Source organism: Typopeltis vanoorti, chromosome 24 (genome assembly GCF_054136105.1).
Source record: "Typopeltis vanoorti isolate ZY-2024b chromosome 24, IOZ_Tvanoo_1.0, whole genome shotgun sequence".
In the NCBI taxonomy this organism is placed as follows: Eukaryota; Metazoa; Arthropoda; class Arachnida; order Uropygi; family Thelyphonidae; genus Typopeltis; species Typopeltis vanoorti.
In genome coordinates, this window is record NC_143572.1 from 66,672,356 (window position 1) to 66,697,992 (window position 25,637).

General features: G+C 35.3%; 1 protein-coding gene across 1 annotated transcript in view; it reads left to right on the forward strand.

Moving 5' to 3' along the window:
* Positions 1-25,637, forward strand: part of glu (structural maintenance of chromosomes 4-like protein gluon) — a 384,191-nt gene that overhangs the window by 323,940 nt on the left and 34,614 nt on the right. Inside the window, exons 23-24 of the mRNA XM_090413308.1 lie at positions 15,594-15,767; positions 23,937-24,116. Coding sequence (XP_090269434.1) covers positions 15,594-15,767; positions 23,937-24,116 — 354 coding nt within the window. The remainder of the gene's footprint in view (positions 1-15,593; positions 15,768-23,936; positions 24,117-25,637) is intronic.

The window sequence follows — 25,637 nt, forward strand, 5'->3', positions numbered from 1 at the left end:
ATTTATTATGTAACTGTGAACTTACACAAGTTACGTGTTATGTAACTCTGGGTATAACTGTGTCTGATATGAAAGAAAGTGGCATTAAACTTGATATTAAATTTAGCTCTTTGTTTAATGCAGATATTTTATTCCTAAAAACAAATTAGATAGAAGTGTTAGGGATTCTTTAAATAAACTGAATAATATTAGTAACAAATTTGCCGTGAAAATGAGCAATAGAAAGACCAAAAAAATGAAAATAGGCAGGAGCATGGAATACTACATTGTTAAATTGAAAACTACATTGTCAAAATATTTTGACAATGTAGTCACAGTTTTTAGTGAATATAGCAAACTAAATGTCAAAATAGACAACAGAATAAAGCATAGCTGATATGGGTTGGTAAGTGGTTGAATACATTTAATAAATTTATATGGAATAAGAAAGAAATTAGCCAAAGCACTGAACTAGCTGTCTACAAGATGGTGTTCAAACCAATTTTTAGTTAGGGATGGATCTGAGAGTTACGTTAAAAATAAGGCACTTGATCCAAGACTTGAGACCCCAAATATCACAGCTGTGAGAAAAATTGAGGAGTGAACAGATGGCATCAATGGTAGGATCATTTTTAATACAGGAATATTAGGAAGGAGCTTAACATTGTTAGCATTCAGGAATATGCAAGTAGAGCTAGTCTCTAGTGGAATGTCACTTAAACAGAATGGGCAAAGAAAAATTACTAAGCAAGTGTTTGGTGCAAAAATCACAGTAAAAAGACTCGGAGGAAGTCCAAGATCTAGGTGGATTGATTCAATCAAAAGTGTCCTAGAAGACTGAAATATTAGATATGGCAAAGATCTAATATTAGAAATATTACATATTGGAGTGTTGACAAATAATAAACTCATTTTGAGGAAATTTGTTGATAGAGATTATTAATAATGTAAACTTAACCATGTAGTACTGTCCTAGTAGCCTGTACACCCCTTTTGGATACATACCAGGAAATTGATAAGGATGATATTAATCCAGATTTATCTATATCTTCACTCATATTATTATTAATATCTGAAACCTTCATAGAGCTGAGGACTCATTGAGGGAGGCTGTAAATCACCATTCCAGCTGTCATACCTTCCCTTAAGTTCATTCACACTAGATGCACTCACTATCCCTAAAGGTAAACTATTCCTCTCACTCAGTGCTCTCTGGGAGAAAAACCTAACTCTTATCCCTTTCTTGACTGTAAACAAACTTAACTTCCATGGATGGCCCTGTGTTCTCCTCTCCACCTTCCATATAATGAAAAATTTCATCAGATGATATCCTATAACACCCAATCAAAAGTTTATAGAGCTCTATCATATAACCCCTCTTTCTCCTGTTAACCAGAGTCTGCAATCCATATAATCGCAAGCTGTCCTCATAATCTAAATCCCATAATCTGGATATAATCTTTGTAACTCTTCTTTACACCCTTTTTCGCAGTTCCTTGGCTGAACATTCTCTTCTTTATCCCCTTGGAACCCATTAGACAAAATCTGCACACAATAATCCAGGTATGGTCTTATCAAAGCCTTTTAAAGAGGCAAAATGACTTCCTTGTCAAGGTTCACTTCAACATTGCAATTATCCTCTGAAGTGTATTTGCAACTTTTGCTATGTGTCCTTTGAACTTCAAATTCCTATCCACCAATATGCCAAGATTCCTTGCCTCCTCAGTTTCTTGTAGCATAATCCTTCTAATATAATATGCTGCTAGAAATCTCATCGTGGCAAAGTTCATAACTTTACACTTACTAACATTAAAATGACAGCCGTTTAAGTTTGCCCAAATTTCTTCCTATTCAAATCACTTTGGAAGTGCAACGTTATCATATTGTATCCATTCCCTTTATCCAACTTGGCTGTAACATTGTTATAAAATATGAGCAAATTGCTAAAACATGACCTTCCTTTAGTAAATCCATGCTGCTCCTTGCAGAGTGTAGCTTATTTTTCTACCCATTTCTGTATGCGAGTTCTTACCAACTTCTAAAATCTTCACTGCCACACCAGAGATACTGATAGGTTGGTAGTCAGACACACCAGTTTTGCACCGCCCTTGTAAAATGAAACTATCATACATTCCTTCCATTCCTGTGGTATTATTCCTGAGCTGGGACGCAAGTTATACAAACATGTGAAAGGTGTAGTTAATTTGGCTGAACATTCCCTTTGCAAATGGGCTGATATTCCATCTGTCCCTATAGACAAATTCTTATCCAGGTTATGCAACAGCTCTTCAACCTAATTTTCATGAACCTCTAACTCTTTATCCAATGTAGCAGTTGCACTGTGCACCATGTTACATACACCTGGTTGATATATCTTAGCAAAGTGAGTACTCATTAATTGAACGATCTCATTAGCTTCTGACACTCCAAGTACCATCTGCATTCAATAAAGTTATTTTTTCACATTCATTTCTTTTGCTTGCAGCATGGCGAATTTCTTTTCATATTCTGATTTAGCGTTCTGCACAATACTCGTTATTTCTCTGACCTGAACTTTATATTTCATAACTCCTCTCACTCTTATTCTCATGATATGCTTTCCATGTCATGTGGATCTGTTCCTTAATAAGGTTGCACATCCATTTCACTCCCAACCTATTTATTTTTCAAACACTAGGGATGCATTCAGATACTGCCTCATTTAAGCACTTTTTCAAAGATTCCCATGCATTGCTGACATTTTTCCCATTTACTATAACTGATACCATGGGACCAAAAATAGTATTACCCTAAGTTCATCATAATTTCCAGTTTGTAGTTCAGCATGCAACCTGTTTTAATCAGAGCACCAATACAATTAGATACTTCCCAAGAAAGTACAGCATGATCACTGTCACCAACTGGTGGTAAAATAGTCATATTCTTAAGAGAGCCCTCCTGACACTATGAACAAATCTAAAGCTCTTTGACCGAGTTCCTTCTTTCAGATGCTGCTTGAGAAAGTTATCTCGCAATAATTCAATAAATTCATCTTCTTTCTTATCATGAGATTTCTCTTCTATCTAATCAATGTTTTGAAAATTAAAGTCACCCATAATGATCATTCGTTGGTACCCATAAGGCTAAGGCAATGTAGTTTCCCAGAGCATATGTCTTCATCCCCTGCAGCCGAGCCGTCAGGTCTATAGCAACACCCCCACCATGTATTTCATTCTGTTAACCTCCACTTCACACCAGATAGACTCAAACTCACTGCTACATGGGACATTGTTACCATCGTTGTTTTCTTGTGTTTCTACCCTAACTGGACTTAAGTCATTTGATATCATTAATAGTACTTCTCCTATCTCGTTTGTCATTCCTAAAAATAGTATACCCATCACACTCAATCCCACTTACCATATCTGATTCTGATAGCCAGGTTTCACTAATGCCAACAATCTTGGGCCACGTTATATTGAATAAAGCAACAAACTGAACCCCTTTGTTTCTGGCATTGTGTATAGACAATAAATTGCCACCTAGCCTACTCATAGATATGCAGTCTATTTGGTCTTGTTCTAGAATTTTATCTTTTCCCTCCCAAGACATACTTAAAAGGTCCAAACCCAGAGCATATTTTTCCACCCGTTCGCCAAATGCATAACCATGTTTGAAGACATTTGTATCTTTATCATGTTTGTATACCATAGCTGAACTTTCACACACATTTTTCTCCATTCCTCCCTTGATGATCTAGTTTCCCTGACTGTCTGCATTGGGTCTCATACCAAGAAGTAATTTCTCCAGGCTCCTGATGCTGAATGAATTCAAGTGCAAGCCATCTCTCTTATACAAGTTTTTCTGCCATCAAACAGATTCTACACATTAATGAGATAGAAGATTGATTACTTGTTACTTATCAAATATACCACACATAGTATATTTGGTAACTAGCAAGTTATGCAGAGTATAAGTTATTGTAATAAATTTAGTTTAATCCTTTATCCAAGTGTGAGCAAACAAAGTTGATCCACCTTTGCTGCGAGTTGCCTGGTGTTGTACTACCTTACCTCAGTCCTGAAGATATTTTCAGGCGCAAACTTTGTTTGCTCACACTTGGATAAAGGATTAAACTTATTTTATTATAGTCTAACCAAGTGAAAAATAAACTTTCAACATCTTTCTCTAAATCTAGAGTAATTTAATAATAAGGTGACACACCTTTTGGCAACTCCTATAGGTAAGATGACCTCTCCTATTGCCTCTGCCTTAGTATCTCCACTCTGGGCCTGGCTCCCACTGACGAGAGCTCAATGAAGGTCGAAACCGGTATGGGTAGTACCCCCCCCCCCCTTAATGTATAGCAGTATACATGTCTGCAAGGAGATGTGCTGTGAATTATGGGAGATACTGAGACAAGGAGTTGAGAGCTTGATCCACCTTTGCTGCAAGTTGCCTGGTGTTGTACTACCTTAACTCAGTCCTGAAGATATTTTCAGGCGCAAACTTTGTTTGCTCACACTTGGATAAAGGATTAAACTAAATTTATTATAGTCTAACCAAGTGAAAAATAAACTTTCAACATCTATAAGTTATTGTATTTACCTGTATGATTTTAATTTCAATTACTCCATTTTATAGGAATATTTTTTACTGGTTACTTAAGAATGGAACTTGATTCAGATCCTATCTGGAATTTAAGTAAAATTTTTAAGCACTTTTAAAATTGACGATGAGTTAACCAATCTTACACTGAGGTGGCAGGTGTTCTTTCCAGAAACAAGTTTTCTTCCTTTCAAAACAGATGAAATCATCAAGAAAAGATGTGAAAATAGCAAACTATTACAATAGGATTAACCAACTCTGCCATTACTAAAAATCATAGTAATAAGTGGTCAGTTTGTAGTGAAAATAGATTTTATTATTATTATTAATGTATAAAAGGAAGATTGAGTGGAATTTACAGAAGACTATAGTACAGTCAGAGCATATTCTTTTTGGTTAACTTGATCTTCTTTCAAATTCCATGCATATATGAAGAAGTTAGCTTTTCAGAGAATACTAAACCATCATCATGAACCATGGGCTTGATGCCCATTGGTGTCTGGTGCCTACAGTAAACCAGCTGGAGAAAAATTCATATTCAATTGGTCTAAAGTTTCACAATTTGAGAAATTACGCATTAAAAAGCAGAACTTTATCAATCGTTTGATATTTTTAATCCATTGTAGAGACAATGAAATTGTGCCCAAGTTAATAATAATCAAACTTGCATTCCACTCCAATAAAGCCAACAGAATATACAAAAGAACGGAATTAGCTATATTGAGAGAAAGAATTGCAGCTACTAGAGCAGAATTGTCCAGTATCAACCGGGATACATGTAATATACATAACGAACTAGCCACATCACTGCCGTCCGAACTTTGGAATAACATAGACACTATCACATACAATAAAGCTACAATGGTGGCCAAAAAGGAAAAAACGCAGCCTAATTAAAAAATTCTATTCTCTTTTAAAAGAAAAAGAAAACCAAAGTAGTAATTAACCTTTCCTCAAGAGCTCTAACAAGAGATGAAACAAATCTTCTTATGAAAGGCTTTAATTTTGCTGTAATGCCTCGACAAGTCGCGAAAATCGATATCATAGCCCAAATTGAAAAAGGAATAAGAAATGTATCAGGAGATAACCTGATCTGCATTTTCAAAGCAGCACTATTAAATTGCAAATTGCCACCAAAAAAACCTAATAAAAACACTAAATGCATCCTTTAATAAACTCAAATCGGATGAAAACATAGTCATAATAAAAGCAGCAATGCAACAGTGATTTTGAGCTCAGAAGATTATAACAACAAAATGAAAAGCCTCCTTGAAGATTCCAGTACTTACACAGCATTAGATGGAGACCTCACTTGGCGAACTCACAACAAAACTAATGAACAAACTGGTCTGAAGAACTAAAAAGGAATTTACAATCAAAACACCCACTAGTTCCTAGAATATATGGAGTTCCTAAAATTCATAAAAAAGATATACCACTAAGACCAGTAGTGGACGGAAGGGACTATCCAACCTCAAATCTGGCAAAACACCTTACAAACTTGATTTTACCACATATAGGAAAAACATCATTTGTTAAGAACAGCACAGACTTCATAGAAAAAGTAAAAGATATACACATAAATCCTTCCTACATATTAGTGAGTTTAGATGTTGTCAGCCTTTTCACAAAGATTCAAAGAAATGAAACAGTAAACATCCTGTAGAATCTCTTTCCACCGGACATTATACAGCTCTACGGACATTGCATAAAAAACATGTTCTTCTTTTACCAAGACAAACTCTGGTAACGAAAAGAAGGACTAGCAATGGGTTCACCCCCCTCACCCACTCTAGCAAACCTCTACATGGAAAATTTTGAAAATAATGCTTTACAAAACTGCACATAAAACCAAAATTTGGCTCTGCTATGTGGACAATATCTTCACCATGAACAGCACTAGAACTGACTGCATTTAAAGACTATCTTAATAACTTACATCCAAACATAAAATTCACTCTGGAACTAGAAGAAAATAAAAAGCTGCCTTTCTTAGACATCCTTATAGAAATAAATGAAAGAAAAAACAAGTTATCATTCTCCATCTATAGAAAACCAATAAACACAGGAAGATTTCTTCATGCTACCTCATACCACCACCAACGCCATCACCCCAAGCATAAAATAGGCCTAATAAAAACCTTAAGGGATAAAGCATACAACATCCCCAGTTCAGAATAAAAGCGTAAAGAAGAAATACATTATTTAACACAGATCCTACAACTGAATGGTTACATAACTAAGAAAATTCTCAATACAGCACCTACAAAAAACTTAAATAAACAAGACTTCAAGAACGCAGTCACCCTTTTATCAAGAATGTAACAGATAAATTAGCCAAATTACTCTACAAGTACAACATAAAAGTCACTTTCCTGCTGCTTGAGAAAATATCAAGATCTTTTCATCCTCCGAAACCCCCACATCAGTCAATGAAAAAACCAGGGGTTTATAATATTCATTGTTCCTGTGGCATCTGCTACATAGGCCAGACAGGGAGATCGGGGGAAATCCGTATGAGCGCACATCAAAAGGACATGCAAAAGAAGAGAGAATATAAATCTGGCTTAGCATATCACACAGCTTCTACCGGTCATGATGTACTCTGGGATAGAACAAACATATCCTATATTGATAAGAATTGTTTCACAAGAAAATTCAGAGGCAGCAAATATGATTAAAATTCCTACACAATGCAACAAAAACCAAGGTTAGATTTTAAATCAAGTTTGGTCATCATTTATTAAAAATTTACCCACCTTGGACAGAGTGAGAGTCAACCACAGAATGCAACAACAAATAGCATTGTCTCCAACTAACATGCATTAATGGTTGTATAGATCTGTTATTCGGTTTTTTAATGAACTTTTTTTTTGATGTTCATAATACCAACAAATGAACTTGTTTTTCGTAATTTCTTATAGTTTGTGCTTTTAAACTGTTAGTTCTCTTTATCCCTGAAGATGTTAGTCTTACGGCTGATGAAACTTGTCTGGTTATTTTTAGTACTTTAGTTTTTTAAAAACAGTTCTATAAACATGTGGTCACAAAACCGTAATATTTCTATTGAATTCATATTTAGTTTGCTGTGCAGATTGTTTAGTCACAGTATCCCTTAAAATTGGGGAAAAGCTTTACTTGGCCATAATAACTGTTCGGTCTAATAAATAAAAGATGAAACTAGATTATGTTGCATTCCTTCCCCCCCCCCCCCAACCTTCCCACACACAAACACAGTTACTTCTTAGCATTCATTGATGAATACTCTTGTTAAAGTTGCAGTCATTTGGAACTTTTGTGCTTACATTAAGACCACTGTGCTGCATAGAGTAGCTACAAGTCTGAAAGACTATTTCTAGAATCCCATCAGCTATGAAATACTCCACTCTCACTAAGTATGGCTGCATTAATTTATCAAAGACTTGGGAAAGACTCATTTTAAGCCTACCTCTAACCTAACCTAACATCTCTGAATAAACTCCATTTTATCTGACTCCAGAAGGTACCATGATAGGACTTTGTGTATTAATTTCTCAGCTACCTGATTGTAGTTCCGTGTTCAGTAAATAACAAGTATATTTTCATGCTCTGCTGCTTCTGCTTTGAAATTCATTGAAATATTGACAAATTAATAAATAATTTAGTTTGTTCCTTCAGTGTTTTTCATACTGTAAAGCAAAACTGTGAATCAATGCCCTTTCAGCACATCATATAATATGTTTAAGTATAGTAGTTATTGTAGCTACAACGTGAAGTTTATTATAAATCCAAAAATAGGAGATCAGTTTGGATATCCATAAATAGTAATTATGATCATCTCTCACTATAGCAAATGCCATTATAGCATACTAGTGGTAACTGAAAAGTCACAACCAAAATCTCATAGGCACAATGCTGTTTCAATAGAAATTGGATCTTGCTGCTCAAAGGCATTTCAATATTGAGCACATTCAGTATTGAAGCACCCACCACCCCACTCTTGGTAATGTATTCCACTCATTCACCACCTGCCAAGCAAAACACTTTCTTACTCACATGACCTTTGTGCAGTTTCCAGGGATGACCTCTCATTCTTGCATTCTTGCATCACCCATTATCCTATGCAATAATTCCCCTGCATCTATTTGGTAGGCTATCTTAGTTATTCACCTCTGCACTCTCTCCAGTGTTTCCCGATCACCAGTATAGCCAGGTGACCAGATCTGTACACAGAAATCCAAATGAGGCCTAATTAACACCTTATAAAATGGAGCTATCAACATTCTTCACATTATAACAGCCATTTTTTGGGCAACGCTTACAACTTTCACGATGTGTCCCCTAAACTTTTGTTCCCTACCTAAAAAAGATGCCCAGATCCTGTGCTTTCTCCACTTTTGAATCAAAGTTCCTTGTAATGTGGTAAACCTCATTCCATCTTCTCTGGCCATACTGCATAACTTTACACTTAGGAACATTGAAATGACATCCCCCATTCTTCAGCCCAGAGCACCAACCTATTCAAATCCTCTGTAACGAGAACATCACAATTTCCCTGAATTGCTCTTCCTAATTTACCACTGCTGTTTAACTTATATATATATATATATCAGTGATATTGTTTACAGTGTGAAAGGGGATATTTAGTTGTTACTAAAGCATGTCCCCCATAACAGACCCATGCTGCTCACTCGAAAGATTTTCATTCTCATCAAGCCAGATTTGTATTCTGTCTCCAACCAGCATCTCTAAAACTTTAACCAGTACACTTGATATACACACTAGTCTAGAGTTTGACACTACTAACTTGGATTCTCCCTATGCAGTGGTGCTATTTTTCCTTCTTTCCACTCTTCTGGGACTGTTCCTGGTGCTAGATTTCTATTGAACATCCAAGTCAAGCCAGCTCTTTTGTTGCATGTTCCCTTAATATTCTAAATCCTTCCAATTCTTGAATGTCAATTTTCTGTCTTCCTATTGCTATTCAACACTACACTTGACCTCCCCACATAAAATACACTAATGAAATAATCAGTAAACATTTCCACCATATCTTCAGTAGACATGACTGACTCCTGTTCCATCTGCAGCAACTAAAGTCAGCCTTCCATATTCAGCCTTTCTTCTGTTAGCAACATAACTATGGAATTCTGTATGGTTTTGCTGCTTGAGCCAGTTTCTCTTTGATTACTACACTTGTCACCTTCCTGGCTTGCACCATATATTCCTCATGCTGTTGATAGGTATCCTGTTCTTTATATCTCTGCCATAACATCCTCATTCTCAGAAGTTTCTGCATAATTCCATGATTCATCCATTTGACTCCTTTTAGGAATACATTGCAATAAGTAATTTATTCCAGACCAAATCGCAGGCACTGATTTCTCTCTCATTCAACTGATCTAGCCATTGCACATCATCAGATTGTTTCTTTAATTTTTTATAATCCCCCTGCTTTGCAGTTCCACACATTTCTTGTTCCATGAAGCTTGTACCTGGCTAGCTGCTCCCCCAACTGGTGGGTGGCATCATGGTGACATCCCATTGAGGCCATCTCTGCATCACTATCTTGTCTTTGTTTGTTTGTCCCTTATTTCACAGTTTTGATATCTTACACTCATGGTCCCACTGTCTAGTTTTTGTTTCCCTGATTTTCCCTAAATGTAACACTAAGTCCCACATATTGCTTCAGTTACATATGATAATTGCCCTTGAGTGGTTCAAGAAATCTGATCTTCTTACTCATACATGATATTTCATGCTTCCAGTCAATTACTTCCATAGTTAAAGTCACCCATTATTGTCACTCACCAGTCTCATTTGTCTGAACATTTCAGAATCATCTCTCTGTGTGCATTCCCTGTCATGTAGCAACATCTCACTAAATATATAAAAGTTTTGCTAACCTCATCTTCATGCCAAATGGCTTCTTTTCAAGTTCCACCTGGAGAGGACATAACTGTTCTGAAATCATCAGTAATACCCCTCTTTTATCTTTTCTGTCTTTTTGAAAAATGCTATAATCATCACATTCTGTTTTCATAAGCACTTCCTCTGTTAACCATTTCTCACTGACACCAATGATTTGTGGGCTGACTAACTGTATCAAGGCCACAAGCTCTTCATCATTAGTCCTAATACTCCTTGCATCGATTGATATATGAGCACAATATATCTTTCCTCAGGTTCCCCTATCCTTCCCACAATTTCTTATCCCATCATTCCAGTAATCTGACTCTGTTGGTCCCATTGAAGCCATCCCTGCATCCCTATCTTGTCTTCCTTTGTCCCTTATTTCACAGTTTTGATATCTTACACTCATGGTCCCAATGTCTAGTTTTTGTTTCCCTCCTCTCATCAACAATCCACCAGCTTCACACTTCATCTCTCACTCAACTGCAGATCATCTGTCACAAACAGCTCTCACCTACCTTCAAATTTATCCTACACATCAACAAACCCATGACCTCTTCTCCTCAGCTCTATACTATCATACCTTGGTAACACATTCACAGTTCTCCCTCTCACACTCTTTTGCTTCACTGTCTCTAGCAACACTTGCAAATCATGTGCTACCTCATCCACACATCCAGTGTGATGTACCAAGAAAGTTAGATACATAAGTCACATCTAAAAGAGACATTTGATCTGGACTGAAGATCTGAATATTATTGAAAGTTGGGGGGGGGGGGTCAAATGAAAAGAAGTGGAATGTGCCATCATCAGTAAAACTGTGGATAAGATTTGAGATCATTAATATACAGGAGGAAGGGTGTGAGCAAAGCACTTGACATTAGGGTACTTAGCACTGAAGAAGATGCACAGAGCAGAAACTAGTTACAAAGTGATTGGGTTTTCCCAGTGAATTGTGTCCAAAGATAAGAAAGATTGATATCAAGATTGTCTTTCTGACAGATGAGAAGAGGCACACAACAAGTTGTTTCTTGTATAGTGGTAAATAAGTTGGAGGAGATGATTGATGCTATTAGGCCATCACCCTTATCTTTCAGTTATGATACCATCTTGATGTGAGAGGTGGGATCATGAAAGAGAAGTAGTTGTGTCCAGCATCTTTAGTGCTGGACCAGAAGGCTTGACTGCTATTTGAGCAGGAGGTGCTTTTTTTGTAGTGTATGATCTGTGAAGTCAGGTTTTGGACTTCTTTGGCATGCTAGATGAAAGATAAAAGCTTGGATGGCAATTGGGGGATTTCTGTATGTGAATGGGGTGAATGAAGGCCTCATTCCAGCAGGAATTATTTATGTTATTCAGTCAGAACAAATGTTTGGATTGAGCAAGCAGAAACAGAATATTGAAAAGAAGTGTAGAAATCCTGAAAGTCATTCCACTGGTACTGTTCTAGCACCAGAGGACATAGCTGAATCAGCTGGGTGGAGATCAATCCATAGAAATGGAAATGTGGAAAAGATTATGGTAAATGTCATGGAAGAGAGAGCTAATGTGTGGGGTATATTTGGAGGGAGAGCCTAGTTAAAAAAATTCAGATTGCTTGGAAAATGGTAAGAATGATCAAGTTCTGATTACAGGTGAACAATTTCAATCATCATCAAAAAAGTTAAAGGGGGGGGGTGCTGGAGAAAGATGGGTTAAGGCCAAATAGGGACTGGCAGGATCAGATTTTCATTTTAAGACAAATAATTGAGAAATCATGGGAATAACCGGGATCTATATTGAAGTCTTGTAAGTCCGAAAAAGCATATGATAGGGTGCTATGAGAAAATGTTCAGAAAGCTATGATTATATGTATAAATGAGATATTATGGTTTAATATCAAATCAAGTATAAGACAGAAGTTCATGATCACTATCTCCTCTCTTAATTACCATCTATCCAGATTGCATATGGATTATGAAAAAGGTCTAGAACATGGAAAACATTAGTTCTCTCCTATATGCAGAACTTCTAGATCAAATAAAATATTTCACATATTAGGCACAACTTTTAGTGAAGGTGGCAAATTAAATATGGAAATAGACAACAAAATAACTGATATAGTTGAATAAAATTTGTAAAGTAAGATAAATTAATCAAAACCTATCGACTGCTTATGTTCGTACATGATTAGAGGAAAGTGGAGGGCTGTATACAATATGGTGTTGAAACTAATTTTTACTTATAGATTTGAGAGCTGAGTTAGCAATGAAACTGTTGATGAAGATCAAAGACCACAGATATGAGAGTTCAGTGAAAATTGGAGGGGTGAATAGATGGCATTGATTGCAGAATCATAATAAAAATGAATATATTAGGAAGGGACTTGACATTAGTGGCATTCAAGAATGTGAGTATAGCTAATCTAAGATGGAATGGTTATTTAAATAGAACTTTTTTCTTATCATCCTGTCATTCTTAGATTGAAATATAAGATCTGACAATATGGGAGTTCTAACTGATAAGAAATTGATTTGGAGGATAATTAATAATAGGAAGTTATTATCCCTACACAAAAAGGTCCCCAAGATCAACGACACAACAGTGCTGTATGTGAGCAAGTGTTTAGGAGTTGATGTGTTTTTTTTTTGAAGATCTGAAGATTTAATCATTGAGGAAAATGGTACAGAGAATACTGTTTCAAAAAGCAGAGGCATAGTAAATGAAGGAGGAAGATGAGAAGTTGATTCAATAAGTTTGGAACTGAACTATATATGGATATTGACCAGTGGCTGCTTATGTTCATATATGATTAGAGGAAAGTGGAGGGATGGTAATGGCCAGCTCAGTGGAGCAGTGCCTTCCCTCTAGAAAAGACATAATGCAGTAATGAAGCATCTGTGGGAAATGGACTGGAGGGGATCAGGAAGAGGTTGTCAATTGAGCAAATTAATTGTTTCTAAATCAGAGGGAGGCCTTAGGTACAACTCTAGAATGTGAGAACAGTATTCTAAGGTTTGTATAGATTTGAGCTTTATAAAGTGTCAAGAGTTGAGCAGGAGAGAAGTAATGTTTGGAACAAAATAAAATACTAAGATTCTTGGATGCTGAAGAAGACCTGATGTACCTGTACCAGGATAGATTTGAGAGTCAACCCAAGAAAAGAAACTGATCCTGTTGGAGAACAGAATATTATCAGAAGTGAGGACAAGTGCAGTGTGGTCTTTCTTTCATGAAATGAGAAAGGATTGTGTTTTGGTGGCATCAGAATTGTTAGCTTATCCTCACTCCATTTGAGAATTGCAAGAAAATCAATGTTGTTTAAGATCTTGGAGTGTGAATTACTTGAGCGCTATATGTTTTTGAAAATGAAAAGGAGAGAGAGAGTATAGCAATCAGCAAAGCTATGAATAGGATTGGATGTCTGAGTGAGAAGATCATTAATACATAGGAAGAATAGCATAGGTGAAAGCACAGAGCTTTATGGAATGCTAATATTAATTGAAAAATCTGATGAAAGGGGGCCATCCACCATGATCCACAATAAAGGACTTCAGAGTCTATGAACCATTCATAGACCTAATATTATGAAACCATATGGAAGAAAGGCTTACTGTATAAAACAGCTTAAATAATCAACTACCAAAAATCTAAAACCACTAGAGCAAATACTCTCAAACAGGAAATTAAAGATTCAATAAATTCACAAAAAAGTAGAAGATTTATCCTACAGTATGAATAGCTGCAAAGATCTGTCCTTGCCCCAGTTCTATTCAACCTTCACACAAGCGGCATCTGCCCAACAGCCAGTCGAAAGTTTATTTATGCTGATATATCAATCATCACCCAAGAACAGTACCTTCTAAGGTCTTGGGGAAACACTGAGTAAAGATGTGAACTTGTTGCAAACTTACTTTGAGGGCTGGGGATTATCTCCCCCCCCCCCCCCACCCCAGCAAAACTGTTGTTTCAGCTTTCCACCTAAATAACCATGAGGCTCATAGAAACCTAAAAATAAACTTCTGGAACAAGACTCTAATCTATGAAAGTAACCATTGCTTCCTTGGAGTCATGCCTATCACATTCTTACATACCAACAACATTTGGATAAAACAACATAATAAGCTTATGGATAAAACTTGAGGTTTTAATGCTTTGACTCTTAGAATAGCAGATCTAGCTCTGGTCTTCTTAGTGGCAGAGTATTGCTTACTAGTTTGGAGCTGAAGTCACTACATTACTTTTGTGGATACACAGCTCAACATAACAGTGAGAATCATCTCTGGCACCTTAAGATCTACTTCTCTCCCATGGTTGCCTGTTCTTTTCCACATCACTCCAGAAGAGAAGTTATCATCAAAGAAATAAAATCAGATATAATGCAAACCTTTCTATATATCAAGATATCTCTCCACCTCAAGCTTGCCTTACCTCCAGATCTCTCATCTGGTTTGTGGAAATACCAGATGATGGTCCCTAGGGCTAGTGGAGAACACTCTGGAATATGCTACAAACAAGTACCTGATCTTAGATCTAACTGTCAAACCTCCAGGATTTGTTCTACCTTGGAACCTCTGAAGCCAACTAAACAGATTTAGGACTGGACAAGGCACTCTCTGGAACACAAGCTTTTGGTACAACTTATAGGATGCCATCAAGGTCAGGAGACTTATTGGTATCGAGGCTACTGGGTATTTTTCTGATATTCTTTTTGCCAAAATTTCAGAAGAGACATACTGTGGACAGTTTATGGAATAGTGGGTGGAGATCTCCCTTGGTATTCTCACTGTCACTTGGACACTCCTTGATTGTACGTATCATGAATTTAATGATGATTGTATTGCATGCTATAAGTTTTGAAAAATCTCTTCCCCCCCCCCTCCCTCCCTCCTGTGGTTGAGGATGGGAGGAAAATTTGTGTCTTTTTTCAGGTGAAGTTGAATTAACTAATCTATATATGGAGAGTAGGGTATTTTCTCCCAGAAAGAAAGTAGTGTTTACATATGAAAAACAAACTAGTCAAACATATGTGGCTAATAGCTTCATTTACTTCATTGTAAAATTAAACAATAATTAAAACATCTCTCAAGAGATTTAGAACATAGAAGAAAAACTTTTATGATAAAAATATAACTGTTTTTTTTTCCCTTCCCCAGAAAGAAAGAGATGCATGTGAAGAACAAAGAGCAGAAATTGCAAGGGCTGTTAGCATTATAAAAGAGAAAGAAAATAAAGTTAACAGTAGTCATATTGAAGTCAAAAATGAATTAGAGAAATGTGCAACAAAGATTCAGGAGAGCCACAACAAAGTCAAACAGTGGAATGATAAGGTGTATATATATTACATTACAATATTTTGTTATTACATTGATAAAATTGTATTGTTTTAATTTCTGTATATGTTTGTGTGTGATACTCTCTCTCTCTCTCACACACACACTGTTAACCTACATATACAAGATCATACCTTTAATGAAGAAACATTTACATTATTTAATATTGCATTTTTTCTTCTTCTTAACATGAATTTTAGGCCAAGTGGCTTGTTCCAGTCTCATGCCATCTCTTTCTTGGTCTTCAGATTCTTCTTTTTCCACTTATTTTCCACTATATTGCATATCTAAATAATGTAATATAAATAAACTCTTGTGTTTTGTGCATCCTAAAACTGTACTTTGATGTACAAATTAAACTGTTACCATTTAGAGCATTAGCTTACAGCATACAGGGTCTTGTATGTTTTGCTCTGTTCTCTGTGATTTTGTGTATGGATCTGGAAATATTATCTGAAAATCTGTCTGTAAATGAGTTGCTGTTATACACTAATTGGTAAAGTTGGTTGGTGCAGTTTGACTTTGTGGTGACAAAGGTTAAAGTGCACATAAAGTTTTTATAAACCTTATGCAATTATAAGGTTTATAAAAACTGAGAAAGCAATTTGAAGCATTGCCTTTCCATGAGAAACTGCATGGTAGAGGAATCAGCGCTGTAGGTAGTAGAGATGATTAAAGAGAGCCACGCAGTACATCTCTTAAGGTAATATTTGATAGATATATACATTGGAAACAGTGTCATGGAAAGGTTTAGGTTTGGTGTAATGCTGTAAAAACAGCAGGACAACATATAAATAGTGATCTGGCTGCTCAGGTGATGCATGAATCAGAGAAACCAGGTATGCACCATTTAAGTGACACCGTCCAAGAGATTAACATCAGTACTATTTAAATAATAATAAAAAATGAAAAAAGAAATACATTTTACTGGGTAGTATGTACATCATTATTCATGATTGTTATGTGTAGCATACTGTTGTTTCCAAATTAAAAATATGACATTGATTTCTTCTTTACTAGCATAGATTACTTGATGCCATGACAGAACAGATTCATTAACACCATTGGTATGGAAAAGTAATGTATAGCAAAGTGGACTTACACATCATATATATTCGTCTGTCAGAATATGAAATTCTTTATATAAATACTTGTTACCTTTTTTATTGTTTAAAAAATACTTTTATACCATAAACTGCCTCAAAAAGATAGGTTAAATGATGTTTCACTTGAAGATTCATTGTTGTTGAGATATAGTAATTTTTTTCTTTCTTTAATAGTAGCCTATCACATTATTTTGACTTATGCAGATTTTACAAATTTGTGATATATGGACAGTTCATATATCACAAATTTGAAAATGGTTTTTATGCTAATCCATCCATAAAAGATTGTAAACCTGTAGAATGGTATACCATAGGTGGGAAAGTCAAGTATTAGATAATCCGGAAAACCTCCTGTAGAGATGAAACAGAACTTTTTCAAGCCACCTTCAGGCCATCAATAAGTAATGTGGTGATCATTTCAATCATCTACATCCTAAAAACATTCACAAATATTAACATTCATAGTGCAATTCAAACCTACATCTTGTTAGTCGAAAACAAGATGTAGGTCCATTCAGCTAACTAGGCTAATAAGTTGTATGGGCTGTTATTCCCATTAACCATGTTAATGTATAAGATATCTGTTATGCCATATAAGACTGGCTGAATATAGTTGCCTATTGTACACAATATTCCAAGCTTATGTGAACAGTTGGCAGGAGGGAAAAATGATCTCTTGTTAAAGCAGAACATTTGAGTGATATCTTAGTGAGCCAATGTGGAATTATTATATCTGATTATAACAATGACCATAGAGTCAACTTGAATCATGCAAGATTGTTTTATCACATGGACTGTTATTTTCAGCATGAGTATGATCTTCATTATGATCAATTGACAAATGGTGAACAATTTCAGATCATATATATATACATGTATGCAGAACACCATGAATATGCATATAATGTGATTGTTTAGGTTTTGAACATTAACAGTTTGGTGTGTTAATCTGAGGAAGGAAGGAAGCTCAACAGCCTTATAAAGCACTGGTTTTTCTCTGCATTATTATTATTTAGGCTATTTCTTGATGAAACTTTTGGAAATTGTTGAAATGGTTTCAAATATTTTTGGACAGTTGATTGTTACTTATATATGAACTTTAAATGATCACTTGTACATTTTCATCTTATCTTTGGTTATTTGTTTGCTTTAATATTTTTTTCTGAATGAAGAGAATATATTGAGACTATTTTGAGTCATATGATAACAGTTATCATATGACTGCTACTGTTCCTTCCTGAAATTATTGTTTCTGATTACCATCCAACATTTGCTATCCAGGAACAGGATTAGCAGCTGTCATACTTTATATTTAATTTAAATTAATATGGGTTTTTGGTATAAATTGAATGTATTGGTTATTTGCTAGGCTTCTTAATTTTAAAGAAATGACAATTCACACTGCAACCTCAGAATTCTTGTTAATGCTTTTGGATCTCACTCTCTCTCTCTACCTTTTTTTTGCATTCAGGGAAAATGTGATTATCTTCCTTATGTAGATTCATTACTTTTTTTGAAATACCAAAACATAATGGATGTTTAACAATCCTAAGCCAAGAATAAATTAAAGATGCCAAGAAATTATATTCTTAGTTTATCCTTTATCCAAGTGTAAGCAAAGCAAACAAAGTTTCACATGAAGTATCTTCACCACTGGGACACTTGTATACAGAAGCTAATGACTTTGCATCATTTACCTTAGTAGCCCATAATGCAAAATGCGCATTAAAGCAATCGATGTGAAGTCATTAGCCTCTATATACAAGTATCTCAGTTGTGAAGATACTTCATATGAAAAACCTTGTTTGCTTACACTTGGATAAAGGATTAAACAATTTCTTAGCATTGTTTTATAGTATTTTATATTTATATAATTTATAGTATAACCAAGTGAAAAGAAAATTTATTTTAAAGATGTTGGTTATGCTGGTAAACTTAACTCATTTTGCAATATTTTTTAAATTTTTATTTTTATTTATTTTATTTTAATAGCATTCTCATTCACAAATAAAAAGATTGTCAGCATATAGCACAACATTTTTATCATGAAAAAGTAATGTTTTCTTCTTTCTCTCTCTCTCTCTCAGAGAGAGGGGGGGGGTATTTTTCAAAACACTTAAAGCCTCGAATAAGCAGGATAGTGGTCTCACACTGAGCAATATAATATTCTCCCCACACACACACATAAAAATAAACATTTGTCCCAGTAGAATATGAACCTCCAGCCTGTTGGCTGCAAAACTGAGACATCTTCCTAGTTGACTGAAGTTGTGAAAAACCAGAAAAAGTTATTTGCTTTTTGAGTTGGAGCAGTGACATTTTCTCTTTATGGTGAACATGATTGAAAATAATAAAAGCAGACACCCAATAAGAAAGCCAAATTTAAATAAATGTTAGTGTATATTTGCTGGCCTGTTTGGTCAAGTGGTTAGCATAACTGCTCTATAACCAACAGACTGTGGATTTGAATCTTGGTGTGGCCATGGATGTTTGTGAGTCTTTAGATAGAAGCAATTTCATCATTTGATGTGAAACCACCACCCTACTTGAAATAGAGACCTGAAATAGCTTGAAAAAATTCCATGTTTGGTCTCTAGAACAAGGATTAGAGACCAAAGTAAAAATAGATGAAAAATACAAAATAAATATAGAAGATTAATATAAAAATTGAGAGTCAAAAATTCTTAGCCCACTCACAGTACAGATGTACTATAGGCTTACAAAGATCTTTCATAGGTTTCATTTCTGTGTGTGTGTGTGTGTATATATATATATATAAATTCGCACAATAAGTTAATTTAGTTAACTTGTCGAGCTCAATTTTACAATGGTTTCAAATCTAAATAATGTAGAAAATATGATGTATAAATGTTGTTTGAATGCAAATTAACTATTTTGTAATAAATGTCTTTATTGGGGTGCATAAGGGTCAAAGCTGTATAACTGAGAGGAGACTTCCATATAATCTTTAAAGGAATACAGAGAACCGACCAAGGCTTCTGATCTAATGTCCAATCCTAACCTTCTTGTAGTGACCCTGTTAGGTATCTACCTGGATACTGAATGAATGAGGATGGGCTAGCAATTTGGGATTTAGCTGACCAAATTGTATTCTGATTGGCGAAAACCAAAATATAAAATGATGATACAACATGACAGAATGTCATGCCAGTTGGGGCATCACCTAGTTAAACAAGGTTACCATTGTTTTCGCCAGAGAACCAGGGCAAACAGTGAAAAGTCAGCTACTGGAATAAATCCTGAAACTCACCCCAACTCAACATCACCAGAGTTCAAGATTGATACTATCACCATAAGAAGTCTGATTGACAAAGAAATGGAGCTATCTGAGGAATTGGACAAGTACCAAATCACTTAATAGGGGTGACTGAAACAAAAAAGAGAAAATGTGGTGAGATTTTTCTGAGCAATAAACCCAAAATGTTATAGTTATATGCAGGCAATGACAATCAGGTAAAAGAAGTGTAGCTATAGTATTGAACACAAAATATGAAGCTAATCTTCTTGAATGGCAAGCAGTATTAAGTAGAGTGATGTGGACAAATATCAGAATGAGAAACTGGACAATGAGACTTATTTGTGGCTATGGTCCCACAAAATTCCTCCACTTCTACTAAGGTGGAAGTGGAGGAATTTTTTAATTTTTTGAAGCTTTAGAAAAACAACTGACAATTAAAGTGCCTCCGTAGCGCAATTGGAAGAGCAACGGTACATTGCACCCTTTGATTGGAATAGGCCTAAGTTCGATTCTCATCGTGACGGGAGGAATCTTTATGTGGACTTTTTCAATTGAAGGTGAGTTAGCCGATCTCATACGGAGGTAGCAGTGTTTTTTCTCCCAGAAACTCAGGTTTTTCATCCTGCATACAGACAAATCAGCCCTTCAAAACACATGCAATTTACAGACAAAAAATACTACTTCTGGTGGTGGTGGTGGGTGGTAGATCGTGTTGATGGAGATGATTGGTAGTAGAGGTTCAGTGTAGTGGTGGAGACAATTGTATAGTGGGTGTCCTCCCTCAGTGAGTCGTTGGACTCCTTGGAAGTGTCACAAATAATAATAATGAAAAAGGAAAAGTTGGTCCTTGTTTGGAATGTAAATAGCAGAGTAGGAAATGATTGTCAGACATACAAAAATATTTTGGGAAAATTTGAAGAAAAGAACAAATCTAATATAATGGCAAATACCTGTTGGATTTCTGCTTAGGACATGGACTGGTTATTACTGACACAATGTTCGACCATAAAACTGTGCACAAATTCACATGGAAAGAAGAAGCAAGGAATAAGAAAAGTCTCATTGACTATGTTATTATTGATAGTGATGTAAAATCTCGCAAATAAGTTAATTTAGTTAACTTGTGAGCTCGATTTTACAAGGGTTTCAAATCTAAATAATGTAGAAAATACAATGTATAAATGTTATTTGAATGCAAATTAACTATTTTGTAAATTAACTAGTCAGCAAAAAAAAATATATGTCAGAAAGGTTCGCAACAACTTGGGAACAAATGAAGCTCCTAAAACAAAGACTTTCGACAAAAGAGGACCGGAGTGACGTCATTGCGCTGAAAGGTAATCACGGACACTCTGGAGTGAGAAGAAAGAACGAGAAGGATATTTAAGGGAATGAAAGTGGAAGAAAAGGGAATTGAGACCGATTTTTTGTTCCTTTTTTGGTGGTACTGGAAGAGAAGAGGCAATACCTCGGAGCATGTGGCTAGAGGATTGGTATTTCATATCTCATGACCCTGATGGTCTATCATTGGAGTTTGTCGACGGTGAGTCTTCCGGTTAGTCTCTGAGGCAATTCCACAATAAATTTTGCCTTCAACGTTCATCCCATGGGATGAACGTCAAAGGCAAAATCAAAAGTTCTCTGTATGCCTACAAGTGTAGTCAACAGGCAGTCATCAGCTGAGGAAGAAAGAAGGCACGATGTTCTTTACTACTCAGGCCAAAAGCAACTGCCATGGTATCCAGAGTACAGAAACATCCGAGTTAAGAAAATATCCAGAGTCAAAGCAAAGATTCGAGATGTCCCAATAGAAACTTCTTCATGGAAAAGGCAGTTCATATAGAGAAAGAACTGTGAGTGAGCACATGATATTGATGTTTCCTGGAATTCTGAATAGAGCATTAGCAACATAAATGTATGTTGTATTTGTGTAAGGTACAATTCTGAAATTAGCTATGCTTAGGAGAGGTAGTTATTCCCCACTATTTGTTTATTTTGTTTATTAACTTCAATTTTATTCTAAAATTGAGGTTACAAAGTTTACTTTGTTAGAATAAAACGCTTTGTTTGAACAACAATTTGATCTGATCATTGCCAATGCACTCTCTAAAAAAATTTACGGACCTGTGTGTTGATTAGATATTGCCACAACTTGCTGTATGGTTAAGGTTTTTGCTAAGATCTTGCCTTTGTTCCATTTCTTTAATTTCTTAGTCTATAATAATCTGCCTGGCTGGTGCAGTCGTAAATCAAATAAATTTGTCGAGCAGAAGAGCATGAATTCTCTATTTGCAAAAAGTTACTTTATTTGAGTTGTAAGTCAGCAGTTAGAATTCAAGGAAGTACAGGAAGAAGGTTTAATGTTAAATCTGGTTTCAGACAAGGATGTATATTATTCCCTCTGTTATTCATTATCTATATGGATCACATTATGAAGGAAAGTATTAAACCTTATATCAAAATTGGAGGCGTTAATTTCAGCTCTTTCTTTATGCAGATGATGTTATACTTCTAAATAAATCCAGTACAAGTTTGCAAGCTTCCCTGACTAAAATGAATAACTGTTATAGATTTGGTATGAAAATGAGTGATAACAAGACAATGGAAATCGGCAGAAATACTGAAAATATCAACTGTGTTGTGAATAGAGAACCTATAGAACAAGTAATACGTTTCAGCTACTTATGCACGATATTTAGTGAAGATGGTAAATTAAATATGGAAATAGACAACAGACTCAACTCAATAAAGCTGGTATGGTAGGAAATCAACTGAATAAATTTATATGGAATAAGAGAGAAATTAGTGAAAACACTAAATTAGCTGTATACAAGACAGTGTTCAAACCAGTTTTAACTTATGGATCTGAGAGCTGGGTTAGAAATAAAATACTTACCAAAGACTAGAGACCACAGATATGAGAGTCCTGAGAAAGATTAGAGTTGTGAACAGATGGCATCAATTGCAATGTCATATTATAAACGAGGATATTAGGAAAGAACTTAACATTGTTAGCATCCAGGAATGTGTTTGCAGAGCTAATGTCAGGTGGTATGGTCACTTAAACAGAATGGGAGAGGAAAGATTAGAAAAACAAGTGTTCTCTGCCAAGTTGACAGGAAAAAGACTAATATATAGGTGGATTGATATGATAAAAAGTTCTTTAGAAGACATAAATATAAGATCTGATAATGATGGAGTCTTGACAGGTAACAGATTGATTTGGAGGAAAATTGTAAATAGGAATTTAGTGTAAATGTAAGTTTTTCATGTAGTACTATCATATCTTGACACCCCTTGAGAGGTATATGTTAAGAATTTGATGATGATGTCCCTGATCACAGGATTATATTCAAATCATATTATATATTAAGAAAAAATGATACCATCTCACTAAAAGAAAATAACAAACAATTATTGATGCTCACTGGACAAAAAAAGGCATAGAAATGCTTTCTTTGTTTTCTCATCATATGTATATCATAATAATTAGTTAAATATTATTACTCAGTGAAAAATAAGCTTTTATAAATGTGATAGAAAAAAAAAATGATCTTACTATTTATTTCTTTTGAGTAACGCAAAACAGAAACAGTGTGTCTCCCTTAATTTATATATTTTATATTAAACTCACCCACACAAAAGATTGCAAAATTTATAGTACATCAGTCCATGTCTCATTCATGTGTTGGTAATATAACGTGTCATATAACTATTATCATGCTATTTTTGATATATTGCAATGTTGTTCCTTATTATAAAATTGAATTTTGAAAAATCCTCCCCCCCCCCACATGTTAGTTATCTCGTCTTAGCCTTCAGGAGATATTGGAACAACCAGTAGAACCTTTACCCCAGCTGGCTGAAGAAGAGCTGCAGAATGTTGATCCAGAAGCACTTCAGGTTGAAATTGGCATTATAAATGAACGTCAGAAAGAGATGAAACCAAACATGGCTGCTATTGCTGAATACCGTAAGAAGGTAAAATGATTGTTTACAGTAAAATCTATTTATATGTATTGTTTTTAGTATTAATTTTACCTCTCACTCCTCCTCTCTTTTTTTGTATGTTTCTCATATTCTGGATAAAAAAAAAAATTACTTAATTTTCTGATTTGTGATCAAGGTTTTGGACTGATTGATTGGGAATACATCCAGAGGTGACTAGACAGTTTGGGTTTGTTAACCATTTAACTGCCGCAATACTAAATTTTTTTCCATCTTCACAGGCTCCTGTGAAACAGATACATATCACATGGCACTAGCAGAAAGTGTATGTGTGAGGCACACTTGTTGCATATGGCACTCAACACAGGTTTTGCTTTGTCAATCAGTTCATGTTCTATAATAGAGTGGCAGAAATGGATATACTGCATTATCTCTTGCCAAGGCATTTGGAAGAGTTCTATATTCATGGTTGCAAACTCAGAGGGATGGGTATGCAAAATAAATGACACGAATGAGAGAAGGCCTATTGAACAGCTATCAGAAAGTGCTGAGTCTAAGAGAATGAATGGTAACATTGGGCACTATGGTTCTGTACTGACCATTGTTGTTGACTTATGTAATAATGATACTGGGGGACAAACTAGAGGGTGATATAACAATTTGTTTGCTGATGATGCTAAGTCGGTGCAAGTGATAGAGATGTATCTCATGAAGAATACCTACAGTAGGGTTGTCAAACACACAACCCAAGGGCCAGATCCAGCCCACAGCTCAATTTTATATAAAAAAAAAATTATTTTATTTTAAATTATTCTGTTAATATAGACTTATAAACAGTTTATCTTTAACCCTTAATGATTAAGGATTAAAGATAAACTGTTTAAGGATTGACCTTTCACTGTGGAGTTTTTACTGTGGAATGAATGCACTAATGATCTGTATTAAATAAAGTATATAAGTAAGTATATATGTATACACCTGGTCGTCGACTTACGACCACAAAAAAAAAAAATTAATAATAAATCAGGCAGCTGCTCGTATGATAACTATAGGATACGATAGTTATTGTTACGATAACCTGCGCACGATACCCATCTCTCACATACACTCAGTCGCTTTCAAGCATCTGTTGCGTGTGGTGTATTAATTAAAATTCTACTGAAATATTACCCTTAAAATGTCTAGTAAAAGGAAAATGCCTTCATCTACAGATACGCCAGCTAAGAAGTCAAGGAAAACTATTGATTTAGAGTGTAAAATGAAAGTTATCCAGAAGTATGAAGGCAGAAAGAAAGTGAATATGATAACATGTGACTTGAAGTTATCACATTCCACAGTATCGACAATACTTAAGGACAAAGAAAGAATTCTGGAAGCTGTGAAAGGTTCCGCACCGATGAAGTCTACAATTTTAACCAAACAACGACAGGGACCCATCCATGAAATGGAGAAATTGTTGTTTATGTAGATGGAAGATTTAATACAGAAAAATTCACCATGAGCATTTGCACAGTGCAAGCGAAGGCTAGGAGTCTGTTTCAGAGTTTAAAATCA